At 32.0% G+C, this 22,351-nt stretch overlaps 2 protein-coding genes across 2 annotated transcripts; one reads left to right on the top strand and one right to left on the bottom strand.

Annotated features, from left to right (window-relative positions):
- Nucleotides 1–13,803: 13,803 nt before the first annotated feature.
- On the top strand, nucleotides 13,804–14,782 carry LOC137809625 (putative calcium-binding protein CML46). Its single transcript, XM_068610731.2, has one exon. It carries the CDS (start codon nucleotides 14,102–14,104, stop codon nucleotides 14,651–14,653), a length of 552 nt encoding a protein of 183 aa, XP_068466832.1. The 5' UTR covers nucleotides 13,804–14,101; the 3' UTR covers nucleotides 14,654–14,782.
- Nucleotides 14,783–18,321: 3,539 nt separating this feature from the next.
- Nucleotides 18,322–20,900, bottom strand: LOC137810741 (transcription factor MYB117). The gene is made up of 3 exons (XM_068612154.2): nucleotides 20,109–20,900; nucleotides 19,368–19,907; nucleotides 18,322–19,071 (listed from the first exon to the last, which is right to left on the bottom strand). The coding sequence occupies exons 1-3, from the start codon at nucleotides 20,626–20,628 to the stop codon at nucleotides 18,743–18,745; spliced, it is 1,389 nt and encodes a 462-aa protein (XP_068468255.1). The 5' UTR covers nucleotides 20,629–20,900; the 3' UTR covers nucleotides 18,322–18,742.
- Between the last annotated feature and the right edge of the window lie 1,451 nt (nucleotides 20,901–22,351).

The raw sequence follows: 22,351 nt of genomic DNA, 5'->3' as shown, positions 1-22,351 counted from the left end.
TAATTCTTTATAATTTCATCGAACTTAAAAGTAAAACTTCTTATCTCTTGCTTAATTATAATATTTCTTAACTTAATTTTTCTTTTAATTGTGTCATGGCGCCCTATTTTGATACATTGATTAACATGTCAATAAAATCTTCCATCAAAGATTTATTTTGGACTTTCTCCATTTTTACTTCTATCGAGAACACCAACTAATTGGTAATACTTTGTGAAGTGTATGTACACATGAGTGGAATGTCTTATTCATAGTCATAAAATTCATATTAGATTAGACAATCCAACCAAGATTAGGTGGGTAGGTGGAATCATATTAATATTCAAATTGGAAAGGTATTTGATCATACTTAATCTAACTAGTGCATAAAAAAGCTCAATAATCAATAATTAATCCAATCCCCCTTCCAAAAACAAGGGTTGATTTTATTGTGAATTTACCACACGGCAACATTTACATGATTTTATAATTGAAACCATCTTTTGCCACATGCTTTCCTTTATTAATTACTATAAAAAAAATCTTATTATTTTTGTTATATTAATCTTTAAGTGCCTGTAATTTTTTCAAATATTGAAACATGTCTTCAAAAACTGAATAACTCTCTATTAAATTTTCTATTTGACATAAGATATATGTTTTTCTAAAATCCTAAATATTCTAATATAATATAAATAAAATTAAGTTTGGTGTCCATTAATTAAGAGAACAAATAAATCGTATTAGTTGGTGAAGTGATTATATTTTGTCCTTACATGTTATCGAACGATGTAATTAGAGAGATTTTTTGTGTTCGGTTTTACTACATACAACAACTCCTGAAATAAGTGATAAATATATTAACTCACTTAAGTTAAAGATGTATGTTACAATGTCAAAATATATTAAGATAACAAAACTTTCCTCGTACTCATTTATTTATTTAACAATTTAATCCAAAAATTTATTTTAAAATATAAACTACTTATAAGTGCACCAACTTATTTTATAATTATAATTCACCAAAAGTTAATGATTATTCGCCTATTAACAAAATTTTTAAAGGTGCCAGAATTTCACTAAAAACATTTAAATGATTAATGTTGTACTCAACCAGAACGCTCAAAACTCAGTACTCGGTGGTCGGACCTTGGTGTATGGCACAGGCAAGTCAGCTTGACTATTGGGTTAGTATAATGGACCATGTGACTGGGTTCTGGTTGTATGACTAAGCCAGTTTTCGTATAATTAAGGTAATCCTTCATACGTAAGGCTAGGCAGCTAGCGAAGGGTAATTGTGGACCTTGGGGTGCGCTAAGTACGTATTGTTAGAATATACGGCCTTAAACGAGAGGGGGGGTGAATTGTTTAAGAGGGATTTTTGCAAACTTTGAAGGTATAATGAAAATCAATGATGAATTACAGAGAAAAGAATCAAGGAAACAAATACCCAAAACTGTTTTAAGATGATATCAGAAAAACAATCGGTTGTTTTGTCGAAACAATCGGTTGTTTTTATCAGCAGTTAATAAAAACAACTTAAAAACAGAATTTAAAGAGTTAAGGGTAAGAGATAAGCACACAAGCAATTTATACTGGTTCACTCTTACACCAAGAGCTACATCCAGTCCCCAGAAACCACTGGGTATTCCACTATGCAATCAAAACCAAATTACAAACACCACACACCAAAGTAGTGACCTTGAACCCTTCAAGAAATACACTACCTTTGGCAAACCACACCAAGAATGTTGATCTTGAACACCTCAAGAACACACAACACTCCTTAGCAACACAACTACATAAATATAGTAATCAAGGAAGAAGGGAATATAATACACCTGGGTATTACAAAGCTTAAAGTTCAGAATTACAACCCAATCCTATTCCACACACTTAAGAATGATCCAAAGCTCTTTCAAATCTTGGAAAAACTATTTTGATAAACTCTTTCTATTACTCCAAGATTATGAGCGTAAAATCACCTTTCTATAGACCCACCAAGTGGTCAAAAACATTTAATAAAGGAGTCAAGTTAGTTAGGATCATTTAAAACATATTAAAACCGCTTAACAGAATTTTGTTAAGGTTTTCAGGAAAACAATCGGTTGTTTTGTCGAAACAACCGATTGTTTTGGTTTGACAGCAAAGTCAACCAAGTTTTTCAAAAACTGCTAAGGTAAAATAACCTGTTGTTTTGAAAAACAACCTGTTGAAATTTTGACAGCTTTTTAGAAAACACATCTTTTCAAAAGGTTAAAGATTCAAATGAACTTGGATCAACTTAAGGAGTGAATCAACAAGTTTCAAACAACTAGACAATACACACACACCCAACAACAAGGTCTTCAAGCTTTCCTCTTGGATTTGGACACATCAAAGCATCTTTTTCAACAATCTCCACCTATTTGATGAAGACAAATCCCTGGTTTGTTTGTGTTGTTGTTTTTGAACTTGAAAGGTCCTACAAAACAGAATTTTTGCATATACAAAGCAAGTATACCAGCAGGATACCAAGGCACACAAAACCAGTTTTCGGCATAAGCCTTTAAGCAGAAAAACCAGTCAAATAACCATAAAAACTAGTGCCAAAATGAGACTTGTGTGCAACAGAACTATGGTGAATAAGAGCATGGCAACAATAGAATTTAAACCATGATAACACCATAGTGTAGCAGCAACACTACAACACATAAAACCACACCATTCTCCCCCTATTTGTCTTCTCAAATAGAATGAAAGAAGGGATACAAACAATAGAAATTCCAGCATTGAAAACCAACATATAGCAGAAACATGATAAACCAAAAAACCTGTGTGTTGTAGCAGCACCATTGCAGCAACAAATCTTTGATACCATATCAGAATTGCAGCAAAATCTATGGTGTATAAGAGCTATGACAGCAGCAGAATCAAAGTACCATAGACTCCAAGAAATTTCAGCAAGGAGACCACAATTTCTCCCCCTATCTTTTCTTCATCTAGCAATTCAAGTTGGTCAAATGATTGCTCAAGAGGTGGATTTGGTAGAAATATTCTTTCTTTTGTTAAGAGCAAACCTTCCAGACGTTCCAAAGATACATTCACAAATATTCATCAACCCCATAACCACCAATGTGGTTCCATTCATAAAAAGCTTTGAATTTCAAGGAAAAAAAAGAATATATCTCTTTATGATCTAATTCAGAGGCACAAAAAATGCATATTTGACTCATAATGGGTTATGAAAGAAAAGAAACAGTTGTAATCATGCATAAGAAATCATAACAACTTTATTCAAATGTACCAAAGGTAAAACAATCGGTTGTTTCGTGAAAACAATCGGTTGTTTTTCTGAGACAACAAGAAAATGTTATTTTTCAAAGCAAATCATCTTTCAAAGTCATGGGAAATGCATAATGAAATACATTCATACCTTTGCATTACCTCAAGCATGTTTAAAATCTCATTTGGTCTTATGAAGCCAAAAGCATAGGATGAACATATACAACTTACTTTACATAGGATGAACATATACAAGTTACTAAGCCTCTCATACCACACTGCCTTGGAGCTTGCTTAAGCCCATACAAGGCCTTTTTCAGCTTGTATACATGGTTATGATGTTGATGATCTTCAAAGCCCGGTGGTTGTTCAACATAGACTTCCTCATTGATGATTCCATTGAGGAAACCACACTTAACATCCATTTGAAACAATTTGAATCCACTCAAACAAACAAAGGCCAACAGCAACCTTACAACTTCTAATCTTGCAACTGGAGCAAAGGTTTCACCATAATCTATGCCTTCTTCTTGATTATAACCTTTAGCCACAAGCCTTGCCTTGTTCCTTGTAACTACTCCAGATTCATCCAGCTTGTTTCTGAGAACCCATTTGCATCCAATGATGTTCTCCACTGAAAGATCCCTTGGAATTCTCCATTCCTTTGGCAGCTCTTTCTGCTGCAGAATTTCAACCGGTTGTTTCGCAGAATCAATCGGTTGTTTTTCTGGACAGGATTCCAGCTTCTCCAAGGTGATGTTCTACTCATCTTCTTTTGTATAAACCTTTGTAGAACCTAGATCACTACAAATGATTTCATCAAACACCACATGGACAGACTCCTCCACAGATATAAGTCATCAACAACACCAAATCAAACTCTTTATTCTTGAAGTTTCTTTACATAGGTCATGAATTTTGACTTGTCAAGAATATGAGTAAGGTGTATATGCTCTTGAACCATAAGTTCCACTTTGATCATTCTTCATCATAGCACATGTACTTGAAAGGTCTTGTAACACAGAATTGATGCATATACAAAGCAAGTATAGCAGCAAGATAACAAGACACACACAAACCAGTTTTCTGCATATACAACATTAGCAGAAAAACCAGAAAAATTGAAGTAATCAAGTGCTTTCAAGTGCAGAGAAGCAACAACATAATGCATCAGTTTTAAAGCTATCTTATACAACCAAATTAAGCATAAACAGATCCCCCTATTTTCTCTCACAAATAGAAAATGAGAAGGGTTGTACAAAGCATAAATCATAATGATAATATAGTAGATCACCAATACAAACAATGTTGACATTTCAAGAAATAGAAAATGATATAGAGCTTTCAAGAAAACAAGTGGATATAATCTTTTATTATCAAATTCTGAGGCACACTCAATGTATATTTGTCCAAAACCAAGATTTGAAAAAGAGAAATAGGTTTAATCATGCATAAGCAAACTTGGCAGCATTATACAAAGGTGTCAGAGGAAAAACAATCGGTTGTTTCGAAAAAACAATCGGTTGTTTTACTGTGATAACAAAAAGAACATTTTTCATAACCAAAACAATATCTTTTAAATTGATGAAAATGCAGTATGCAATTTGTTCATACCTTTGCATAGAGAACCCCAATAGATTCACTCAAAAAGAAGACTTTGAGATGTTCATATGGTCACAAGTCACATTTACATAAATTGAGAAATGAAAACACACATACTCTCTTTGAAGTTTCTCTTTTGATCAACACTATGCATGTGCCAAGGATGTCTCTTGACATTCAAAGAACCTTGCAAGACATATACGATTGAAAGTATAGGTACAAAGATTGTCTTTGCTCTTGATATACTTCCCTTTAGCAGTCATTCTTCAAGTCCAAAAATGATTCTTGGCTGCCAAGGATACCTACAAGAAAAGATTAAGAAGCAAGATTTGGTCCCCTTATGAATTTGGGTCCAATGAAGTTAGTAGGGACCTTAGGAACCTTAAAAACCTTAGGAAACCATTTCAAAATACCTTTAGGAACAGAAAACCTTCTTACTCTGCAGAATCTAATAGTGTGGCCCCTTTTCATGCAGTAATGACAAATTTCAACCGGTTGTTTCGATAAAACAACAGGTTGTTTTTCAAAGAAACTTGAAAAGGGTTTTGAAACATATCTGTTATTGCTGTTTGGATTAAACCCCAACCCAACCTTGCCAAAACCACATTTTTGAGAAGCAAGAACAGTTTCAAGATTGGATTGGCCTTTGGAAAACTTGTCCATGGTTTTTAAAAGATAGTGAACCTTCTTTTGAAGAGATTCACAATTTTCACAAAAGCTAGAATCACACTTGCAAGAGGAGTTTTTGTAAATCATTTCCAAACTTTCAAAATCTGTTTTTGAATGGTTCAACTCTTCTTCCAAAGTCTTGACTCGATTTTCCAACCAGATGTTTAAATCTTTCAACCGATTGTTCAAAAGGGCCAACCTGTTAGCTTCTTCATGAGTCTCATTGAAGACCTCAAGAAGTTGGCTATAGTTTTCAACATTAATGGAAGAGCTTGAACTTACACTGCTTGTGTCACTTTCTTGTCTTGTCATTTGACATAAATTTGCTTCTTCTTCATCACTTGAAGAGGAGCTTGATGAGTCATCATTATAAGCTCTTCGCGATTTTCCTTTCTTCTCATGCTTCTTGAAGTTTTTCCTCTTTTTGTTGGGGTATTCAGTTTTAATATGACCCTGTTCACCACATCCAAAGCATGTATATTTGTTAGTGTTAAACTCGGTAGGTTTCTTGTTATCATACTTGTTGAATGAGTCACTTTTGTTGTTTCTCTTCTTTAGGAACTTGCTGAATTTCTTAAACAGCAACCTAAATGTTTCCTCTTCACTCTCATCACTTGAGTACTGACAGTTTTTGTTCCCAGCAGCTTGACTTGATCCAAATTCTTCTTTTGTTATAAGACAAACCTCTTTTCTGGATTCTGAAGAAAAAGATTCAACAAAAGATTCTTCTTTTTCTATCAAGGCACTCCTTGGATTCTTGTGATACTCTTCAAGGGTATTCCACATTTCTTTGGCAGAACTACATTCTAAAACCTTGAGCAATTCATCAGAATCAAGTGCAGATACAATGATGTTCATAGCTACAGAATCAAGATGTTCTCTTTCAGAAGAAACATTTTCAGATATAGGCATGAGATAGCTATTTGTAATAACATTCCAGATTTTTCTATCTATAGATTCAACAAAGAATTTCATTCTAACCTTCCATAATTGATAATTCAGTCCACAAAACAGAGGTGGTTTGTTTAAACAGGCACCTTCCCCAAAAGAAAACTTTTCAGCCATTTAAAAAAGATTTAGGATCAAAACTTGAATAACTTTCAAGAACCAAGCTCTTGATGCCAATTGTTAGAATATATGGCCTTAAACGAGAGGGGGGTGAATTGTTTAAGAGGGATTTTCGCAAACTTTGAAGGTATAATGAAAATCAATGATGAATTACAGAGAAAAGAATCAAGGAAACAAATACCCAAAACTGTTTTAAGATGATATCAGAAAAACAATCGATTGTTTTGTCGAAACAATCGGTTATTTTTATCAGTAGTTAATAAAAACAACTTAAAAACATAATTTAAAGAGTTAAGGGTAAGATATAAGCACACAAACAATTTATACTAGTTCACTCTTACACCAAGAGCTACATCCAGTCCCCAGAAACCACTGGGTATTCCACTATGCAATCAAAACCAAATTACAAACACCACACACCAAAGTAGTGACCTTGAACCCCTCAAGAAACACACTACCTTTGGCAAACCACACCAAGAATGTTGATCTTGAACACCTCAAGAACACACAACACTCATTGGCAACACAACTACAGAAATACAGTAATCAAGGAAGAAGGGAATAGAATACACCTGGGTATTACAAAGCTTAAAGTTTAGAATTACAACCCAATCATATTCCACACAGTTAAGAATGATCCAAAGCTCTTTCAAATCTTAGAAAAACTGTTTTGGTAAACTCTTTCTGTTACTCCAAGATTAAGAGCGTAAAACGACCTTTATATAGACCCACCAAGTGGTCAAAAACATTTAATAAAGGAGCCAAGTTAGTTAGGATCATTTAAAACATATTAAAACTGCTTAACATAATTCTGTTAAGGTTTTGAGGAAAACAATCGATTATTTTGTCGAAACCATCGATTGTTTTGGTTTGACAGCAAAGTCAACCAAGTTTTTCAAAAACTGCTAAGGTAAAATAACCTGTTGTTTTGAAAAATAACCTGTTGAAATTTTGACAGCTTTTTAGAAAACACATCTTTTCAAAAGGTTAAAGATTCAAATGAAATTGGATCAACTTAAGGAGTGAATTAACAAGTTTCAAATAACTAGACAACACACACACACCCAGCAACAAGGTCTTCAAGCTTTCCTCTTGGATTTGGAGACTTCAAAGCATCTTTTTCAGCATGTATGGGGTATAAGTTAAGTAAGTGTTTTCTTTTAAACCTAAGCCCATGTGTGTTAGGTCACATAGAGGTTAGGTTACATGTATAATGAAAGATAACGTAGCACCACCCAGAGGGTGCCTACATAAACAGACTGGACCCCTGATGTAGTACATGAGTTGGTACCCTGGTGGTTATTCTGTTATTATTTTATGCACTCCCTGAAGGAAGGATTTCGTTCTGTTGCAGCACCGTGAGAGTGTAACCCTGAACAAAATATTTTCCTGTTGAGTATGCTTTCAGTTGAGATTAGATTCTCGTGATGGAAAGTTGTTACAAGAGGTAAGCCATTAAAGGGGCTTGAGACCCTAGGTAAAGGTACATTGTTTCTAAAACTGAAACTTATTACTTCTTAAAATCTTATAAACTCTGTACTGTACTGACTTGATCGTCGAAGTGCAATCAACAGGGAAGGCCCCCTCTGTTTCAACGGAGTTACGTTTAAGAGCAACAAGAGATAAGACAAATTTGTGAAAAGACAAACAGAGTTAGAGCTTGTCATCAGAGTCAACCGGCAAGCAAGTCAACCGGCAAGAACATCTGTCATAGAAAATAACATATTTTATGACGGTTAAAATATCATATGTAATAGAAGTAATATTTTCTATGAAGGGTGTAATTTCAATTGTCATAATGTGAATTTTATATGACAGTTCCTTTGGGTCTAACATAAAAAAGTGAACTTCTCATGAAGGTTGTACAATGCCACCTACATCTATAAAGGTTCTAAAACCGACATAAAAGATATTTTTTAACCGTCATAAAAAGTGTTTTCTGCACCAGAGAGAAGAATGTGCGACAACGTAAGTTGCAAGACCAATATTGTAACATGGTCTTAGTTAGGTTATAATTGCGACAATGAAAGATGTGTTTGATAAAGACAACTTGTTAAAAGGTTTATGAAAAATGTAATTCATGGTATTAGTTAGGTTATAATTGTTTAAGTAGCCTTTTCACCTTGGTCAAACCTATCTAATAGCCACGATGATGAACTTAAGCACAAGGGTCTCTTAAAAAGTGTTCTAAAAAATCTGCTCCAAGTTTTTCAAAAACTGTTTTACTGCATAAGAATTTAATCTGTTTTTAACAAAACAATTGATTCTTTGGTACTGGTTCAAAACTGTTAGCATTTTCACAATTCTATTTTAAACTCCAAATTCTATTTTGTTCACATTTTCTTCAACTAATCAGAAAGTAGTTATGTTACCACCAAGAGTATTTTTAAAAAAAATTGTTCTTTTTAACTTTAATCTGTTGTTTTTGTAACAGTCATTGACTGTTTTTTAAAAATTTGTTTTGATTTGAAACCTATAAAAAAGGAGGTTAATCTCAGGTCAAATCACCCCTTGCAATCACGATTTGCATTAAGTTTTCAAGTGTTTTCATTGAGATTTTACATTGAGTTTTTAGTTTTTGAAAGTTTTTCTTAAAAACTTTTAAGTGCTCTTGTGTTGGTGCCTTTGGCTTGAAATTCAAGGTTATGGCAAGTGTTGCAGCTTTGAGGATCCTGGTTCGAACTCTTGAGTCTACTATCAAGGTGTTTTCTTTCCTAATCTTCTTTCATTGTATAAGTGTTTTAGTGTATGTTTCTTGATAGTGTTTCTTGAAGTAGAAAGCTTATGAAAAAGGGTTTTTCAATTTGTGTTTCTGGTTCTTGTAGGTTTCAAGAACTATTGTGTTTGTATTCTTTTTGTAAAGATTGTTGTGGTTTTAGTGAAATTCATCTTGGTGTAAGGTGGGACTAGATGTAGCTCATGTTGGGTGAACCAATATAAATCTGTGTGTACTTCTCTCTTCTCTTAATCACTGCATTTTTAAATCTGAAATTTGGATATCTATGATAAAATAAACCTATTGTTTCAAAATTGAATCGGTTGTTTTTAACAATTTTTCTGACATATATCACATTTTGTTTTCCAAATTCTAAAGCCTTTAATCAATCTTTGAACCCAAGAAAACATGGATCATTGAATGATTTTCTCATAAAGATATTGAAAGCAATCCTAAATTAAGAATTGTTCTTAATCTCCTATATCAAATTTGTGTGAAAAAGAAAAATTGGTGCAAAATTACATTTTGTTGTTTCTTGAATAAATCTTTGAATAACTAGTTTGATTAGATCTTTGAAATTGTGTGTATAAAATACTTTTCTTTAAATCTGAATTTAAGATCTTAGCTCACTTGTTTTGTTAAAGTTTTTATTTCTGGTTTGTTCATAACAATTCTCTAGATAAAGATTAGAATTGATAAGCCATAAATAAAATCTATTGATTCTAAAATCAATTTGTTATATTTTTCAAATTGCTTATTGGAATAAAGAATCAAATATGTTTTTCTTTAAATCAATCTCTTCTTTTTTTTGTCAAGATTTCTGAAATTGTACTTTTGCGAAAATTTCCCTAAGTCCAATTCACCTCCCCCCCCTTGAACTTAGACTTTATTAATCTTAACAAAAGTTAGATATCGAGATGGTGGACAGAGGTTGTGGAGGAGCTCAAGAGTTTCAGTGATGATGCACAACAACAACGATAAGGAGAACACAAGTAGTAGTTTCGAACTTGGGAACCCCTTCTTTCAATATTGAACATGGAGAAAAACCCATCAAGAAAGCTAAAAAATATGAAAAACAACATAGAAAACAATACGAAAGGCACATTACAAGGAATGAGAACACTGACAGCAAGGAGAGGTCGTAGAGAAGACAAGAATGGGAGCAATAGAGAAGAAAGCACGAAGACGAAAAGGCCTGGAGTGGAATATAAAAAAGTATATAGAAGACAATCATGAGTTAATAATCGTAGTCTATATGATAGAAACAGGTATAGACAACGGTTGTCTAAAAAATCATAGTATATAGTAGTCACTATAGATTACGGTTGCCCACCAAATTGTAGTCCATATGCTCGTTTTTCAAATAGATGACAGTTATAATTAGAACTATAGTCTATATGTTGATCTTATTTCCAAAATTGCCACTAATTTTTTTTCTGTAGATGATGTCTCCACTTAAACGGGTGTTTATGCACGTCGTAAAGTCCTCTTTTTGCACTAGTGAATCAAAATAAATATTTTATTTAGGACTTAAAAATATGTTTAATTTCTTAGATACCCATATTAGTTAGTAAAATAAAATTTGGTCAAATATTAAAAATATGAAACTTGTTTAAGTCTAAAATAAAATATTAATAAACTAAAACTTTAAGGTTTAAATTATTTTATTATTTTCATGTATTTATGAATTTAATTATTATTTGTTGGTTAAAATAATTTTATTAATTTTTTCATGCAATTTATAAATAAACACCATTTTCCTTTAATATTAGGTTATTGTTGTTATGGCTTTCAATCATAACTTCTAATCCGACATGTATTTATTATGACTACAACACAAACACGTAACTAAATTAATTTGAAAAGTGATGAAAGACTACTTCGACCTTCACATCAGGCAATTTGGATAATAAAGCATTTGGACATGGTTAACCCATAAGTACAAATTTTAATTTATCACGTTGGATTTGGTCATCTCTTGAAGTTATCACTTTAGAGGATGTTGTATTGCAACTTGGTCTCCAAATTGATGGAGAACCTATAATCGTTGTCACATATGGTTACTTGGTTTTAATTTGTGAGCAACTACTCAGTTTGTTACCACCCGCTAAAGTGGTTAAAGAAAATACGATAAAATTATCTTGATTTAACAATGCATTTTGAGAGTTGGTTGATAATGCAACCAAGCTCATTATAAGGCGACATGCACAAGCACATATTTTAACATTAATCAAAAGTTTGTTGATTTCATAAACATTAGCTAGTAGAGTTCATCTAATGTATCGTATGTTATTGACAAACCTTAATTATGTGAAAAATTACAATTGGGGCTTAACTCTTTTGGCATGTCTATATTGTTCTCTATATCATGGCGTTGACCTCAGTCAAAAAAATATTGAAGGTTGCATGTTATTATTGCGGTCATAAGCACGAGATCACATTACATGTATTTCTTCTACTATTAAGTTGTTAATTGCTAATGACATTGAAATTGTTCTTCGCTTTCCATTAGCGAAAAGGTTGGATTTTATTCCCTTCACAATGTAATTAAATGCAACATTTATATTTCTTATTTTGTTAATTAAGTAATTATTCTTTATCGTGGGTGGTCTCATCCAACACAAAGGAAAAGCACACACCTACATATGCACTTTATCTATTATGAAGCACATTTAACCACTTGCAATCAAAGGAGATCATTCCTAAATCCAATTATTTCCCACATAGGTATTTTATCACACTCATCACTCATCCTAATAATAATTTTTTTTTAGTTTTGTGGACTCCTTATTGTGCAGATAACGTCAGGTATTTCATCACATTGATGTCCCTCCTGAGAGTTGCGCATTTGTTCCTCTTATATGTTTTTTCACAGTAACATCAAGTTGATAGGGTCATGAGGCAATTTGGGTTTCACCAATGTATTCCTACAATACATTAAACTTAGACCAACTTCATAAAGATGACATGAGAGGAAGAGCGAATAGAAATTGACCACAATATTATGAAAAGTGGATTGTCATCTAAAATGATCAACATAGCTGCCTAATTCAAGGACACCAGTTCGACAATAATGGTCATTTGCATGACACTACACAACATATGGAATGGACAATGTAAGTTCATTTTATATCACATTTCATACTATAATTTTAATCACACCCATTACTTTTCCAACACAATGACATGTTCCACTACCTTCAACAAACACAATCTCAACCACAATATCAACATATTGGATCTTCTTCTGTTTCTCAATAATTTTAACTCAATATGTTATTGATTTTAATTTTCAACCACCTCCAACGTTCAGATACATCGGTAACATTCTCACATTGCTTGGTCAATTATCATCTTAACATCAAGTTCCTTCCACACATAACATATTTTCATCTCAACGGATTTTTTTTTCAACTTTATCAAATAATATATTTGCTACTTCTTCGACCATTCTGCTCTCTGCATACAATTTAGTACAATCTATGAATTGCGATCGACCAACCATGTCTTCACAAACGTCCGATAATAGAAGTGAGAACAGTGAAGAGAAACATGATCACAATGAACATGGATCACCAGTTGCACCATCATTTACTGACACGCAACACATAAAAAGTCGAGAAGACAACTTAGAAGATCATCTTGTGACAATGATTCTCACTAAGATACATATGTTTTTTTTGTTCTTATTAACGATATTTTTCCTTTTATTTGAATTAATCTTATTTCAATGGTAACATATATTTTAGTGGCATTACTTTAGTTTTTTTAGAAATTACATTCAATTAACCTAAGTAATTATATTAATTAATTAAATTAACTAAATATTTAACTATTTAAAAAAATTAAATAAATTTAACTACATTAATATTTTAAATTATCCAAAATACATTCAATTAGAATTTAAATAAATAGTTAACTACATTATCTAAATTTATAAAAAGAAAAAACAAATAAGGAATAAAGAAATAAATAAATAAAAACATGCTAGGAAGCACGATTTTTAAGCATGCCCAACTTCACAAAATAAAAAAAAAATTGTAAAACATGTTATCAAACACCACTTCAACCAAAAAAAAATATTCTTGTTAGGACAACTTTACTAAAAAAGGAAAATAAAATTCTTCAATCACTCATACACGACTTCTTACGAGACAAAAATTACAATATGAACTGAAATCCTGTTTTAAAATACGACTTCTTTATTTTAGAATTGTTATTATTACTATAGTACAAGTTACTCAATTATATAATTATTTAAAAATCTATCCATCTTTATAATTTACGAAAAATATTAGACTACTTCCGTAAGAAAAGCCCTCACTAAAGGGAAGGAAAGAATATTGGTGAAGTGACCAGACATTTTGTTGGCATATTCGTTGGAAGAACTTGTGGAGAAACTCCCTTCTGAACGCGTTTTTGAAACAACTTATTTTACCAAGAATTGCATGTGAACTTTATTATGAATCATTAAGAAAGTTCAAGCGTTCACGATCCATATGTCACTATTTTATATCCCTTTGTAAATTTCACAGAAATTCAAGTTGATGAAACTTTTTTTCTCCTCACACTAAGCATAAAATGTTTCTCTACCAAACACTTCCTTTCTTCCGGGAAAGCTTGAAGCAATGTAGTCGCAGACACATTTCCCCTTGTATCACGTTGAAGAGTTGACGCTTCTAGTTGAAGCTCAGAAAAGGGTCTCTTTTTTGCCAATAAATAATTGGACATTGGATCTTAGAACAAGTACATCATCCACAATAGTATAGTTCAGTGTGCTATTTCCCAAGTTTAGCTATCAACATGGAGAACAAACACGGTAGTAATACAACCTTATTTTTGCTCTCTTCATGTCTTGGAATTCTAGCGTGGAGAACAAAGGGTTTCTTCTCATTCTTGTTTTACTTCAAGTTTGTGTTTAGTTGTGTCTCTCAAAAAGGGAAGACATGGATCAAAACTACAGTTGAGTCAAATTGTGAAGCTGTGAAGCAGGGCTTGGACTACACTGAGAGAGGGCCAAGAGTGTGCAAAGAAGAGGTGGTTTTGGTGATGGAAAAGCTAGGAATGATCGTTCAGTGTGAATGTGATGGGATTGAGGAATGTGGTGTTCAAGAAATTGAGGAATTGTTCGATGAAGATGTTACCTTGTCGGAGGTAGAAGAAGCCTTTGATGTGTTTGACCAAAACAAAGATGGGTTTATAGAGGCAAGAGAGTTGCAAAGGGTGTTGTCCTCTCTGGGGTTAGTTAAGGATTTAATGGAATGTCAGAAAATGATCAATGCAGTTGATCAAAATGGTGATCAACTAATTGATAGAAGTGAGTTTGTTGGAATTATGGAACAGACTTTTGGGTGAAAGTTTTTCACTTTTTCTGAATCTTTTGCTGGGTGTATGTGTTGGGTCCAGATCTGTTGCATCTTCTTGCTTAACTGTGTACCTTAATTTTTGTAATTTACAATAAATAATAATCTGGTTTCATTAATCATCGTTACTTGTAGTCTATCGTCATCCCATGTTATTCCATTGTAAGCGATTACCAAACATTGAGACAAAGGCTTACTCAAGAAAACTTTTCAAATGTTAATATCAATGTCTTCTAATCCTTATTACTTTTCACGTTAGATACTAAAGCATATCAAAATTACATATTTAAAAAATAGAAGAGATTAATAATTTTAAAAAAATATATATATACAATCTTCATCTCACTTTAGAGGTAAGAATTTTTTTTAAAATAATTTACTAAAAAAAATTCTTGGATTTACTAGTATAAAAGTTAGTTAGACTCGGAAGTACAATGCTTGTGGCAGTTATCAAGCTCATTGGGCTTTTACGAAGCTCAAAATAACTTCTTAGACCCAACAAATTTAGATGAAGCAGGCAGCCATATTCTTGCACTGGCCCAAAAATTGGAAAAACTTGGGCGTTTTTCTTCCTGCACCCCTGCATTTTCATGGATATGGTCGAGAACAAGCACCTGCGGTGAGATTCCTTCTCTTTATTCATAATTTTGGTGCGTTTTTAGTGGACCTTTGTGGTTTCTAATTGTAATCAATGACAACTAAATGTTTTTGAAAGAGTGGTTAAAAAGGTAAGTGTCGTTTTTTTTATTTTAGAATTTCTAATCCGTAATATTTACAAAAGTAACAAATCCATAATAAAATGGGAGAATACATGCATATTATATTTCGAAAAGATAAATCCATAACTTGTTTTCTATAAAGGACAATTCGTAACCATTTTGAAATATCCTTTCTGAAACACATTTTTTAATTCTTAATTTACCATTTTGGAAGTAAAAATTTTGTTCCAAAAAAAATATTATGGAATGGTTTTTATGTCTTTCAGATTTCTTATTTCAAAAACACATTTTACTTATAAAATACGTATTCCATAGCCACAAAAAAACTTCGTCTCTTGTCACCAACTTATGTTTTTTTTTTATTTATAGTAAAAGTATAAGATTGTTGATAAAAAAAAGTAAAAGTATAAGAAGCAATTTGGATTTATACTATATTTTTGTTGGTATTTTATTTTTACCTTACTTTCAAAATATATTAATCTATATTTTAAAATATAATTAAAAAAATTTAATATATGAAAATGATTATATTTTGAAGGTAGAGATACAACATAAAAAGCCTTATAATTAAAAACATATTTCCTATTACATTTTTCTAGTATCAGTTAAATATACTAAAAATTATGAAATACCAAAATTTTATAATTTTTTTAAAACTTCAACCTATTATTTTCCTTAGTCCTAGAACATGTGGACACTATCTTTCTAAAAATGAATGAAAGCAAAGTGCATGTGTGTGTGATGAGATTGATGGGCTTAGGAGTCATTTTCATAGACACTGAAGGTCAACCTCTTGCAACTGCTAAGATGTTGGAAGTGCATGAAGAAAATGTCATTCAACCACTCTCCAATTCTTTTTGCTCACTTTGTCACTTGTTTCATCTTAGTAGAAGCACTATTATTAAGGTTGTTGCTCATTATTCATTTTCCCATAAATATCTTCCTCCAAACACCCTCTTCATGTCCAAACTCTTAACTACTCCCACACAACTATAACACTCTCTTTCCTAGTTATAACTCTCTCTTTAATAATTTGTTTCATAACTTATTTAATTAAATTATAAACTAGTTTAATCAACATAAAATGTTTATTAATTTTTAAAAAGATATAAGTTGTAAATTATTTTTTATATTTTTTATTACATTTTTTATTCTTTTTGAAAAATATTTTTTATTATTTTTAGTTATATAGAATGAAAATTTAAATTTCTATAAAACAAACAAAATTAAATTTAATTAATACTCATTAAACTAAGAAGTTTAAATAAGATGACTTGTCCAAATAAAAAATATATACAACTTAAAAAAAAAGAACAAATAGAAGTCATAAAAAGTTTAGCAAGAATTTAATCATTTTAAAAAATTAAAAATTATAAAATAATATATTTTTTGTTAAAAATATAAAATTTTATAATATATAATAAGATTTACGTAGTAATGGTTGAGCTATCTATTATATCTATTTTAATTATCTTATTTGATACATTTACGTGTTATGACATTTTATTTCTCTATTATCATAACTAATTTTTTTGTTCATGTAAATTAAGAGTATAGTTAAAAAAGTTATATTATCTTAAAGTTTAAAAGGTAACAGATAAAAAAACAATTTTATTGAAAAAACTGAGATCTAAAAAGTAACTGAAGGAGTGTTTATTACTTTTCAAAATCAGTTTTTTTTTTTTCATTTTGTAAATATAAGTAAATTATTATTTTAATTCCATAATGTGTTAACTGGTGGTAATTTAGGGTTAATTTTGAATTTAGTCTGTAGCTGTAGAAAAAGTAAGATAATTACAGTTTTATGGTTATATTATGTTAGTACTCTTTTTTAATAAAGTCATAAAGTTTAAAATTAATTTAATATTAAATTATATTTATTTAGACCTGATTTCATATTAAGTTATAAAGCAATACAATAAAAAATAATTGTCACATGAGATTAAATCAAAATTTGTGTTCTTGAAAACTATCATCTATTTACACATTCAACAAATAAAATGGTCATTTGTTCTTAAACAATTGTATGGTTGGTTACCATTTGATTTCTAATACTTAACATCATTCACAATATATTGTTGTTTATTAAGTAGCTTAAGTATTTTTGTGTTTTACATTCCACTTTAAACTTAAAGCTTTATCATTTTTTTTCTCTCCCGTCATAAAAACACTAGTTTTCTTCCCATTTTTGTTGACTATATACTGAAAAATGTGTTTTATTTTAATTTAATTCAACAATTTTATTTATGCAAATAAATAAAAATATTATAATAGTTGTTTTTGTAAGATAAAAGATAAAAGCTTACACTGTGTTTTGACAGAATTTTATAATTTACATAAAATTTAAATACATTTAATTTGAATTTTTTATTTTAAATTATTTAATATTTTAAATATCTTTTAAACAAAGTAATTCAAATTTATTTTATTTAATCTTTTTCTTTAAATAAAATATTTCAACTATCACAAAATATGAAGTAATTACTTTGACTATATAAATATAAAACATGAATTAAGAAATAGTTTAGTGTACAATTAATGAGATACAATAGAGAAATTAAATTAGTGATTAGAAGCGTGGGTGGTGAAAAAAATCACACATAGCAGTTTGTGGTGATGAGAAGGATATTTGAACAGTTCTCCTGAATGAATGAATGGTGATATGAATTGAGTTTGATTGTAGGCCCATGAGAAAACGATGTTCTCAACACTTCCCTCTTCTTCTTGAACTTGGCACTATTCTCCTTATTTTTCATCATCTTCTCCCAAATAGTCCACACCCTCTCTATGTAGCAGCCACAACCAGATTCTACCCTTTCTTCGAAAAGCACATTTACCCAAAAACAACCTTAGATCATAAAACATGATCGTGCCAATTCCAATTCCTGTCCAAACATTATTCCCTCTAACATGTTTTCATTAGCATCATCACGCACACGCATTTGACATTCCTAACGGATTAGCCATACATTACAAGAAACAAAGAATGTCTACCACATTATTTAATATTCCACATCACCCTTTTCATTTTCATTTGGTTTTAACTAATATTGCTAACCATAAAAAGGAAAAAAAGACATGGTACTCAGTACAGGAAGATAATAGTAATGGAATTAAATTATGAGATCAGTATTTTGAAATAGTTTGCAGAAGGGTCCCCCATATTTGTGAGAAAAGAAAGGAAATCACAATAGAGACGGGTGATATCACCATCACCACAGAGGTAGTGACGCAAGGTTACACAGTGCACCAAACTCAAGCAACTATTCCTTTCTATTTGCCTCGAATGGTTTCTCAGTTATGTTGGACCACACCTATATTGAGGAACTTCCGGAGAAGTTTGCAGCTTTTGGATCATCTGATCATGTGGCTCCTACTCCAAGGAAGTCAAAAAATGGGGGTGGAACACCATCTGGGGGGTCACTATTCACCACTTTATCTCTGATTCCTGCAACACATGGTGATGATGATGGTTCATTGCCTGTGGTTGTTGATGCCGATGAGGAATTCAAGAAACTGTAAAAATTGTTGCATGAGTTGTTGTCTAGCTGTTGCATTGCCATCAAATATTGTTGGGGATAATGAGGGTATGAACCAGATTGTTGGCAATGATGATGAAGAGATTCATTGGTCCTTTCCCAGCTTCTGATCTGGCCATTAGCCTCTCCCATCGTGTCTTTGCTTCCACCACCTTGCAAACCCAACCCAATGGAAAAAGTCAGATAATAGCATTGAAGTCTGTAAAAGAATTTAACGCAACACACAGTTTACTTGCATCAGTCTCTTTTACAAACCAAAAAGGTTTATCAAAACAAAACAATAATTAAAATTGTTTGGAATAAAAGAGAAAATAACAGCATGCTAAAGCTTGGTAATTAAGGAAACTTGGATGATGCTACAAGAAAGTGAGAGACCTACATGGAAGCTCTTTAAAGGAACAAAAGGATTTTTAATTAGAGGGAACAATGAAGGAGAGAAAGGATTCACCGGAGAAGAAATCAAATGGTGCTTGTTGAGGTTGAGCACACAGGCCAAGTTGTGGGGTGTTTGACATTGTTTCGCTCCCCCCAGTCATGTTTTGTGGAGAACCGTTTGAGCCGAACTCAACAATCTCCCCAGCACCTACTCCATGGAAGGATGGGAAACTAAACACGTTATTTGTAATTCCTACATCATTGTGGAGGAGATGAAGACAATAAGAAGGCGTTGGGTCCTGTTCCGCAGTTGAGGCATTATCCCTGCTGCAAAGAAAGGTTGGATTTTGCTCCACCCTTTTGTAAACAGATTGGCTCATTCTCCTCCTCCTGTAAGCACTGGATTGTTCCCTGTACTTCCTCGCCATTATAACATGCCAGTGATTCTTCACTGCATTATCTGTTCTCCCAGGGAAAAGCCTTGCAATCATAGCCCATTTGTTGCCATAAATTCTATGTGCCTGCATTAGCCTCTCTTCCTCCTCTTCACTGAAAGCTCTTCTATTGATTCTTGGATCTAACTGGTTGAACCACCTCAGTCTACAACTCTTCCCTAATTCAAATACAAAACAAATCACATAAAAGGAACTTAAGGGATTTTTTTTTAAAAAATAAACACGAAAATGCCAACAATATATATTCCTCTCTTTCATTAAATTTCATAAAATACACCCACACGCACACCATGAGAGAAATAATGTAAGTTGTGTTAATTGGTTATCATTTTGCACTTTGGAATTGTTTTCTTCCACACCTGATCTTCCTTCTAGCTTTTCAGCTATGAGGTTCCAATTCTGAGGGCCATAAAGAGCCACAAGCTCCTTGAGCTTGGAATCTTCTGCAGGCCTCCAATGCCCTCTTGCACACAGTTTAGAGTGTCCACTATCTACCTCTTTGCCACTGAGAGGGTTCTCGTTAGGGTTACTTTCTTCACTAAACTTGCCATTGTTGGTTGTTTTGTCATTGCTGTTACTCTCCCCAGCCCCAACATCACTACAGTCTTCAAAGTTTGAGGAAAGGAACTCCCTCATGAAAGGAAAAGTCCAGCTTGTGCTCCTCCCATTTTCCACCCCAGAAGCTTGACCATGATCATGACTATGACCATAACCATAGCTCTCTTGAGATGAAAGAGCATTTGAAACAGTAGAAAGAGAGAGAGATCCCATCATGTCTGCATAGACCATTCCCATTGAAGGAGGAGATGGAAAAGGGCAACATGTGGGGGCATTCTGGTTTTGTTGTGAAGAGATCATGCAACACTTGCTGCTGGCCATGACTTCATTTCATAATTTCGTGACGCAAATGTTTGTTGTTCATGATGTTGGGTTTGCAACAGTTACCATTACATAGTGCTTATGCGACCAACAATGTTTTTGTGCTATGCTAGAAACAGTGTAGCATGAGGGAAGAAATGTTTGACACACGGTGAAGTTGAAGAGGAAAAGATTTTTCAGCGGGCAGAGAGAGACTTGGACACCACCGCCAGTGTAAAGTGTCAAGTGTGTTTTTTCACCAAATGTGAAAATTTCACGCACTTCTAAGATGTGCAAGACTTGAAAAGATAATTTTCTTTTTATATTTTTTTTACCATCAGTACAATTTTGGGACGTGGGCCGAGAGAAAGTGAACTTCCAAAGAAAAATTGGTATTCTAGTTATTTTGTAGAGAAGAACAAACACAAAATATGCTTTGAATAAACTTATTTATAAAATGAAAATAGAAAGTAAATGTTTTGATGAAAAGAAGCTATAAATACATATATTATCCCTCTGAGAAATGGTGGGTTTTATCCCTCTGAGAAATGTAGAAGAAACATTAGAAGTATTATTATATTATTTATTTGTTAACTATTACTCCTTCTCCTAAGTCAGAAGAGATGAGATGGTGTCATTATACTATTACCATAATCATTCTCTGGAATCACCTTACTCATTCACACGTGTGACTCTCTTTCTCTCTCCATTCATGGGGTTGCAGAGTCTAAGGCTGTCTCTCTCTAAATTGACAAAAGAAAAGAGGGTTGAACCTGGTGGATGATGCTTACTTGTGGGTCGTGGCTGTGCACCACCACAGACACCTTTCTTTTCAAATTACAAATCAAATGAAATGAAAATTATTATATATTTTGTGAATTGCCATTGATACACAACAAGAGGACCTGACATCTTTCATGTACACCCTATAACATAGCTACCCTATTCATGCATTCACCTAGGAGTAGTAATAGTAGTATAACATACTTCTACTCTTTCTACTTTCTACTACTATCACTCTCTCTCTGTCGCCATCACATCACCATTTACCACTATATATATTATCAGAGTTCCATTACATGCACCACTCACTAACTCAACCTTATCATTCATGCTTCAAACTTCTAACCCTCTTTATTCTAACATATTTTTCCCACAAAATTTAAATAAGTAAAATAGATGCATGGTTTTGTGCAATTTCATTAATATCACTTATGCTGCTGTGAACTATCTTACGAAAGAGTGATGAGTAAATTCTGTTTGAAAAGATAACTATTTTCAAATATTGGATTTAGAAACACGATTTTTAATTTTATTTTATTTTAAAATACTAAAATTCTCATAAATTTCGATTTTATTTTATTGTTACTATAATCAAATTGAAGTCTTTTGAAAAATCAAGTTTTATGGTAATAATAATTACAGTAAAAATATTAATTTTAATTTTAATTTTAATTTTAATAATATAAATAATTCTAAAAACTAATAATAATAAGTAATATTATTCTAATGATTAATAATTATTATTATTATTGCAAGTACAACTTTATTATTTTTAGAGTATCAGTGATATATTTTAAATGACACCTTAATATTTTATTATTAAAATGAAAAAAAGTATATAAATAGAAAATTCATTTATTCATGTTTCATTTTAAAAGAATTACCATCTCTTTAAAAAATTTCTTTTCTTTTCTTCTACCTTCTCTCTAAAGTTTTGACCTCCTATCAGATTGGCGATCAG

The sequence above is a fragment of the Phaseolus vulgaris genome, chromosome 2 (genome assembly GCF_051622355.1).
Source record: "Phaseolus vulgaris cultivar YP4 chromosome 2, ASM5162235v1, whole genome shotgun sequence".
Lineage (NCBI taxonomy): Eukaryota > Viridiplantae > Streptophyta > Magnoliopsida > Fabales > Fabaceae > Phaseolus > Phaseolus vulgaris.
This window is presented reverse-complemented; position numbering and strand designations above follow the sequence as displayed.